The 8517-nt window shown below is 49.9% G+C and overlaps 1 protein-coding gene across 2 annotated transcripts in view; it reads left to right on the forward strand.

The window, feature by feature from the left end:
- The window catches only part of MFNG (MFNG O-fucosylpeptide 3-beta-N-acetylglucosaminyltransferase), a 26668-nt gene extending 19290 nt beyond the window's left edge, over positions 1-7378 (forward strand). For both annotated transcript variants that reach the window (XM_006890144.1, XM_006890143.1), the window contains 3 exons: positions 1783-1948; positions 4730-4815; positions 7312-7378. In XM_006890144.1, the coding sequence (XP_006890206.1) occupies positions 1783-1948; positions 4730-4815; positions 7312-7378 (319 nt within the window). The remainder of the gene's footprint in view (positions 1-1782; positions 1949-4729; positions 4816-7311) is intronic.
- Positions 7379-8517: the final 1139 nt, after the last annotated feature.

Below are 8517 nucleotides of genomic sequence, written 5' to 3' on the forward strand. Positions count from 1 at the left end.
ATATTCCCAGTAGTGGAATTGCTGGGTCAAATGGTATCTCTATTTGCAACTTTTTGAGAAAGCGCCATACTGCTTTCCACAGGGGTTGCACCATTTTGATGAAGATTCTTTCATTTTGACCAGAATGTTCAGTAACGGTGTCGGGCACCCTCCAGTTCTTCTGGTCTCACGAAAGGAAGCAGTTGTTCCTGGAAGCCACACATTCCATGTCCTCCTTCCAGCCCTGACTTGCCTTTCTGCTGCTCTGAGTGAACAGAGACCAATTGTGCCTTGATGGCTGCCTGAAAACTTTGAAGACCCCAGCTACTACATAATAAAATGAGAAACCAAACAGAAGCCCTAAACACATTATTAGGCCAATTAACTAGGATGTCCCACGAAACCACGACCCTAAGTCTCCAATTCAAGGAGCCAAATCCTGTGAGGTGTTTGGTTGTCTATAAGCAGTCTCCGCTGTTAGTCTCTGTCATTGTTATTGTGACAACATTGAGCACACAACTTCTGTTTAGCTTTTATCAGGTGCATGACTTATTGACTGCAGTTACAATCATCATCTGTGCAGCCCTACCCTTCATCAATTCATGCCCCTCCCTATGATCATTAACCCCCATTTCCCCTCTCCCTCTCTGGACGTCAACTACGGTCCCTGGTGACTCTATGAACAGCTGACCTGAGCCTTGCCCTAACCACTAAGGAATTCTGATCTCTTTGTTTGTGTTTTCTTGTCTTCTGGCAAGAGCTCTGGTGGCCTAATCAGTAGAGAGTTGTGCTGCTGACACAAAGGCCATGTCTCAAGGGTAATTTGAACCCGCCAGTCACCCTGAGGGGAAAAGGTAAGCTATTTCCTCCGGTGTGAAGTACCATCTAGGAAAACCCTGCTGGAGGCTGGTCTGTCCTCAGCTCTGACTCAGTGGCAGTGACTTTTGAGTGCCCTTTGCTATAAGTGAGTTCATACAGTATTTGTCCTTTCATGAGTGACATTTTTCTCAGCAGAGTATCTTCCAGTTCCATTGCACAGATCAAGATTTTAATTATCATCAACTATGAAATGAATCTATTTTAATGTCTGATCAGCCCTTGTCGTTAAGAGGGGCTGGTCCTTGGAAAGGGATATCATGCATGGAGAGGTGTAGAGTCAGCAGAAGAGAAGAGGAAGACTCTCAATGAGCTGGACTGATACGGTGACTGCAGCAATGGGCTCCAGTGTGTCAGAGATGACAGGGACGGAGCAGGAGAGGGCCGGGATTGGTTCTGTTGGTCATAGTGTCTGTAGGAGTTGATGATGCCCACTCAACGGCACTTAAACCCAGCGATCAGCCCTTTATCAGATACTCCCTTCCCTTCACCCAATCATCTCTCTTCTTCATCCCTTCTCTGTAGCCTCAGCCCTCAGCATCATAGATGCTCAGCAATGACACAGTGAAAGAAAAGGAAAAGGGTGGGGGACCAAAACCAAACCAAACAAACAAAAAAACCCCAACAAAGTGTGAGAAGAAAAGAATGTGCCACGCTCCTCAGCTATTTCTCAGGGCATCACCGTTGTGCTTCTGTTTGGCCCACACATCACTGTGAAGCCAGGCCAGCTTCATCCCGTTTCACAGATGACGGGATTGACACTCCTGTGGTCCTTGACTTGCCCCAGGCCAAGCAGTACTCAGGAGACAGGGGTTAGAACCAGTCTTCTGGTTAGAACCAGCTCTCCCTGGGAGGGCTTGCTGGGTGCGGGAAGGGCCGTGGGACTCAAGGGCCTGCACCAGTGACCGTGCCTCCCATGTTTCTCAGCGGCTCCCGCTTCGTGGACACGTCTGCCCTCATCCAGCTGCCTGATGACTGCACGGTGGGCTACATCATCGAGTGCAAGCTGGGTGGTCGCTTGCAGCCCAGCCCCCTCTTCCACTCCCACTTGGAGACCCTGCAGCTCCTGGGGACCACTCAGCTTCGGGAGCAGGTGAGCCTGGCAGAGATGAGGATGCGGGGGCTGTGAGGCAGGTCCCCCCAAGGGACATGAGAGTCTTTTCTGTCCCTTTCTCCTGGTGTCTGAAACTAACCTGGGAGTCTAAACTATGAAGTCTAGGCCCTCCCTTGTGGATGGGGAAACTGAGGCTCAGGGTAACTCAGTCCCCTCCAGTTTTACCCCACAAGGGCTCCAGCATCTGTGATGCCAAGATTCTTTGATTTGAGCTCCATATTCCAGCTGGAAGGACCCACATACAGAGGAAGTTTGTCTTCCCACATGCTTTATAAGATGCAGGACAGTGCCCACCCTCCCACATCCCTCTAAGGGCCCAGGTCCATCCTGTCTTGACTTTTCCTGTGGGTAGTTCCTCCTCCGTTAACACACACCCGTCCACTGCTCCCTGCTTTTCACCAGAATCCTGTGTGACTTGGGAACCTGTCTTGAATGGAGACCCTCGAGCTTATTGTTTGGTGTGGATAAGAGTGGGGTTCCAACCCACCACCACCTGGCAGGTGTCTATGGGTTAAAATGGTCTGCCCTACAGATGAAACACTAGTTAATGGGTTGTAGCCCAAAGAACGGAGCTCTGGTGGCTTAGAGGTAATGAACTGCACTGCCAACTCCAGGGCACCTGGCTCGAACCCACCAGCTGCTTCGTGAGAGGAAGATGGACAGTCTCCTCCCAATGTGATTTATAGCTTCTGAAAACCTGCTAGACAGGCAGCGATGAGTCAGATTTGACTCAACAGCAAAACTACCAACAACCACAGACCCTTCGATGGCGCTGACTAGGGAGGCCCCTGAGCCCTGCTCCCCGATTGTGTGAGTCAGAACCCCTTTTGTTTCCAAGTTATAGAAACTCAACACAGACGCTTCAACAAAAAGGAAGTTTGTCTGCTTTCACATTGAGCTAAAGGCTTGACTTTCTGGTCAGCTGGGTCTGGGTGCTGGGGTGGCAACCGGGGCGCTGCCTCCTCTTCTCTGTGCTCGCCTCCAAGCTGGCCTTGCTTCCAGGAAGGTCACCCCTCCTGAGACAAGTTCAGTAGATCTATGTTTCTCCCTTACCTGTGGGAAGGACCCCAGGCCTGGTGCTGCTAGGTCTGATGGCCCCACTGTGTCACGTGTCACATGACCTGCTCTCCACAGCACCCAGAATCAGTGTTGATTGACCAGACCTGGGACTTTGGTGCAGCTTGGTCCTGTTAGGACCATGGAGTGAGGGGTTTCAGGCAGGAATGGGGCAGATGCTGGGAAGCCCAAATCGGGCCTCTCCAACAGTTAGGGTTTCTGGTCACCCATTCTCTAGTTTCCCATGGTAGGGGCCTGACTCTCTCCAATTCTGGTTCCTGACAGTGTTCACATGAGGTTGGTACTAACTTTATTCCCATTTTACAGATGAAGAAACTGAGACCCAGGTAACTGAACTAACCATGACACAAAGCTAATACAGGGAAGGGAAGGATTTGAACCCTGCTCAGTGGCCTCTGCAAAGTGGTCTTCAATCTCTTTTTCCTTATTAGAGGTTAGACTCCCACCCCTCAGCATGGAGCAGGGCTCTGAGGCTGAGGGCGGAGATGGGTTTGATAAAGCCCTCAGGGACTTGTAGAAAAACGTCAGCTCTATCTAGTTCAGGTATGTAACTTTCTGAGAAGGTAAGTTCTTACTTGACCGCTATGAGCCTCAGTTTCCTTATCTGTCAGGTGAATGTTGTCCCAGCCTCCCATGTAAACTGAACTCTGGGGAAATGAATGGAATTACATATCAACATCAAGAAGATAAAAATCTCAACCACTGGACCTATAAGCAATACCATGATAGATGGAGAAAGACTACATGTTACTTAGATCCACAATAACATTTTTGGCATCAGCAGTCAGGAGATCAGGAGACATATTGTATTGGGCAAGTCAGCTCTCAGGGACCTCTCCTTAGTACTGAGGAGCAATGATGTCAGTTTGAAGACTAAGGTGCTCCTGATTCAGACCATGGTCTTTCCCATCACTTGCTATGCCTCTGAGATCAGGAGATGTATTGCATTGGGCAAGTCGGCTATCAGGGACCTCTCCTTAGTACTGAGGAGCAATGATGTCAGTTTGAAGACTAAGGTGCTCCTGATCAGACCATGGTCTTTCCCATCACTTGCTATGCCTCTGAGAGCCGGACATGAATAAGGATGATGACAGAAGAAGAATTGATGCCTTTGAACTGTGGTGGTGGGGAAGAGTACTGAATATCCATCCCACGAATAAACAGATATGTCTTTGAGAAGGTATATCCAGATTGCTCCTTGGAGGCAAGGATAGAGAAGCTTTGTCTCACATACTTTGGGGATGTTACTAGGAAAGGCTATTCCTTGGAGAGGGATGCCATACTTAGAAAGGTGAGGGGACCCTGAAAGAGAGGAAGACCCTTGACCAGGTGGATTGACACAGTGACTGCAGCAATGGGCTTGAGCGGTCGGAGATTGTGAGGATGGCACAGGATAGGACAAGGTTCAGATCTGTTGTTGACAGGGTCACAACGAACTGGGCTCCACTAGACAGCACCTAACAATGGGATTATGGCCATGAATGGACCCCATGAGCTGGAAACCACCAGTGGGCAGGCTTCTGGCGAAGCACCTCTTGTTTCTGGTGAAATTTGAGTCACCAAGGTCGACTGTGAGCGGAGGGACCATTTGTGCCTTGGGGACCTTCTCGGCTCCTGCCAAATGCTGCCCCCTAGTGGAGATCCTGGGGGCCCGCCAACATTCACCCTCTTCTCTCTGTCCAGGTCACCCTCAGCTATGGTGTCTTTGAAGGGAAACTCAACGTCATTAAGCTGCAGGGCCCTTTCCCTCCCGAGGAGGACCCATCCAGGTGAGCCTGGGAGACTGAGTCTATGGAATAAGGGACATGGCAGGGGCCTGAACTCAGACACCCAGGATGGGGGAGCTGGGGGTGTTGAGAGTAGATCTCAGTTCCGCTCTGCCGCTGACTTGCCATGTGACCTTGAGCAGGTGCTTTGTCCTTGGTGGGCCTCAGTTTCCCCCCGTGTAACCCTGAATCTCTGGGATTCTTCAAGACCTGCTGGAAGGCAGAACTGTCAACGTGCTGATGGTGGAACTTCAGGCCCTGGTGGGAGGGAGATCTTTTTTTAGACTTACTCTCTTTTTTTTCAATACTCATCAACAATTCTTCCAAGTAGGTAGAGATGGAATGGGGGCTAAGGGTTACCCAGGAGCATTCCATTTCTGTTCCAAATGTGCCAGCGAGGGATTGAGGGCTGTTGAACACAGCCCCTAATTAGTATAGAGGCATCGTAGCACTCAGCCCGTGACCCACTGCACCAGCCCTGTGTGGCTTGTGCTTTGGGTGGGGTTGGAATGAGGAATAGGGGGGATTCAGGGCTCAACAGCCCAGGTCTAGAATTGAGGCTTGATCCCCTCCCAGCAGCTCTACCAAGCTGTGGGCTGGTATTAGCTTGCATGCCACCAGCTGTGGGAGTTTCTCCTTACACGACAGTGTGGCCTGTCTCTGGACACCCTGAGTCTGCCGGGATCCCTCTATTTCTATTTCTTCCCCCATGAGGAGGAGGATGGGAAGTCATGGGGGCAGTGGAGGGGGAGGGGATGAAGTGAGTGGTAGTGACTTGTCCAGAGAAGGTGCAGGGGGCTGAGGAGCCCAGGACACTGTCATGATACAGGAGAGCAGAAAAGGATTGTTCTAGATGGTATCTATCCACAGCACACACCACCACCACCACCACCACCACCAGATAACAGACATGGGTCATGAAGGGTGAGTGCAGGCCATTGTGGGAAAGTATACCAATGTTTAACAGCCCAATAGAAGAATTGATGCCTTTGAGCTGTGATTTTGGAGAAGAGCACTGAACATCCCATGGACGGCCCAAAGAACAAACAAATATATCTTGGAGAGGGTGCAGCTGGAGTGTTTTTTGGAGGCAAGCTTGATGAGGCTTTGCTTCACATACTTAGGACATGTTGCTAGGACGGGCTATTCCATGGAGAAGGACATGATGCTGGGAAGGGTGGAGAATCGGTGAAGGAGAGGAAGACCCTCAATCAAATGTATTGACACGGTGACTGCTGCAATGAGTGATTGTGTGTCAGGAAGTGTGAGGATGGAGCAGGACAGAACAGGGTTCAGATCTTTTGTTCACAGGGTTGTTATGAGTCGTCTATGACTTGACAGCACTTAACAACAACAACAACAGCAACATACTCAAAGTATATGAGGCAAAGCCTCATCATCTTTGTCTCCAAAGAGCACGGTGGGTGCACCCTCTTCCATGATATAGTTGTTCGTTCTCTTGGCAGTCCATGGGATGTTCAGTGCTCTTCTCCAACACCACAGCTCAAAGGCATCAATTCTTCTGTCATCCTTATTCATCGTCCAGTTCTCAGATACATAGCAAGTGACTGAAAAGACCATGGCTATGGCCCTTCGATCACTTTACCCACTAGGCCACCAGAATTCCCTTGTGTAGTTCAGGAGGCTAGAAGTCCAAATTCAAAGTGCCATCTCTGGGGAAGGCCCTCTCTCTGTTGCTTATGGAGAAAGTCTTTGTCTCTTGGCATCTGTAGGTCCCTGGAGTCCTCCAGGCGTTTTTCACTTTCCTGATGTCCAAGGGTTTCATTGAGATAAAAGCCATTGTTTGTCCTGTGCTAGGGAAACTCCCCTGATGTCTGACCAGGGCTGTTGATGGGATCAGGGAGGGTTACATTTCACCCTCCACCCCCATCCCACACATGTGTATTTGAGGGATGCTGTTCAATCCGTGACAAAAATTCAAAATTGTGAAATGGCCAGTCTTACTGGTCTGATAGAGAATGGTGTAACTCCTGAAACTATGGCCCTTATTTGCCACCCTTGGGGCCTGGCACTAAACTCCCCACTGCCCTGTGGCTCAGCTTTCTGCCACACCTTATAGCTTAGCCTCTAAGTTGAACAGTAATTCCAGGGAAGTTTACACTCTTTAGAACAATCAATCATACAAGAGCAAAAAGGCAGCATTTGTCCAAGGGTAAAACTTAGAAGACAGGAAAGGATAGGATAGAAAGATGCATAGAAAGGAGAGTCACAGAGAGGGAGTGGGGAGAGTGCTGTTACATGAGACTCAAGCAGGAACGGACTGTTAGACTATGGAGGTTGTCACCAATGCCATAAGACATAAGTGTGAGTGATTGAATGCAAAACCAGTGTGTTCTGTAAACTTTATTCAGCTCAAATGTCAGTATTCGTGAGGTGGCTAGACCCCGCTGTCGACCTCTCTGTGTCATATGTCCCCCTAGGAGCCCCCGGAGCATGGTCAGGGGTGAAGTGCCCATCTCATGTCTGGTCTTTCCGCAGGTTTCGCTCCCTCCACTGCCTCCTCTTCCCAGACACGCCGTGGTGTCCACAGCTGGTGGCCCAATGACCCCTGACCTGCTGGCTGAGGCCTTTGTTTGCCCTTCTTCCTGAAGCAGCCCTGTGGGCCCTGGCGAGTGCTCTGCCTGGAAGTCCCTGCAGCCTCCAGCTGGTGGCTGGCTCAGGGTCTGGATGGTGGCCCCCACTGGAGGCATCCCAGGCCCTGGGAAGCTGGTGGGCAGCCCTGGGACTAGATGATCCAGATGAAGGCCAGAGAGGCCCTAGGGACTGGGTTCCCGCCAGCTTTGAGTGGTTGAACTGGACCAAGTTAGGGAGAGTATTGTAGCTGAAGGTCCTAACCCTCAGAGAATGACAGGGACCTGTAGGTGGTGCCCAGGCCCTGCTGCAAACTCTGTGATCATTCCTCTGGGCTTCACGCCAGAGGCCAGGGTCCACCTCTCCTTGACTGTCTCAGCCTCGTCTCCATCCACTGAGGGAACCTGGGTACTGTGAAGATGAGCCCAGGATCTGTGGAAGCCACTGTTTGTACTCTCCACTCCCGTCCCTGCCTAACTCAGTTTTGTCTGAAGCCTCAGTATGCCAAGACCCATCTAATGGACCACAGTAGATCCCAGCCAATCAGGACGATTCTTTTGCCCACCCTCCCAGCCTTCCTTGCTGTTAAGGGCTACCATGTGATCCAACTCTGGCCTGTGTGAACTATCAAAGTCAATAGAAAGGCTTCCAGGATAATTTTACCATTCCATATTCCATCTTCACCATTTGAATGTAGATGCAATGGCTGGATCTGAGGCAATGATTTTGCCATCATGAGGAAAAGGCCAAGATCATTGTCCACAACTGTGTCCACTAACTTCTAATTCTGTAAGAAAATTAAACTTATATTTGTTTAAGCTTCTCTTGGCTGGGTTTTCTGTTACATGCAGCCAAAATATTCCAGACTGGGGCAGAGTCTTTGATCTGCCTGTCATAATGGCCCTTGCAGGGAAGGTAATGAGGAACACCATTGATGTGGGCTCTGGAGCTAAATTGGCCTTTTCTGTCCTTGCTGGTTGTGTGAACTTCAATGAGCTGCTTGATCTCTCTGATCTGTTTGCCCATTTTAGAGATGTGATATAAACCATTTCCATCCCAGGTTGACATGTGGATGAAAGATACAGTGGGTTTTTTAAAAAAAATTTTTCTCCT

This window comes from Elephantulus edwardii, unplaced genomic scaffold, assembly GCF_000299155.1.
Source record: "Elephantulus edwardii isolate Elephantulus edwardi_28Jun2011 unplaced genomic scaffold, EleEdw1.0 scaffold00086, whole genome shotgun sequence".
In the NCBI taxonomy this organism is placed as follows: domain Eukaryota; kingdom Metazoa; phylum Chordata; class Mammalia; order Macroscelidea; family Macroscelididae; genus Elephantulus; species Elephantulus edwardii.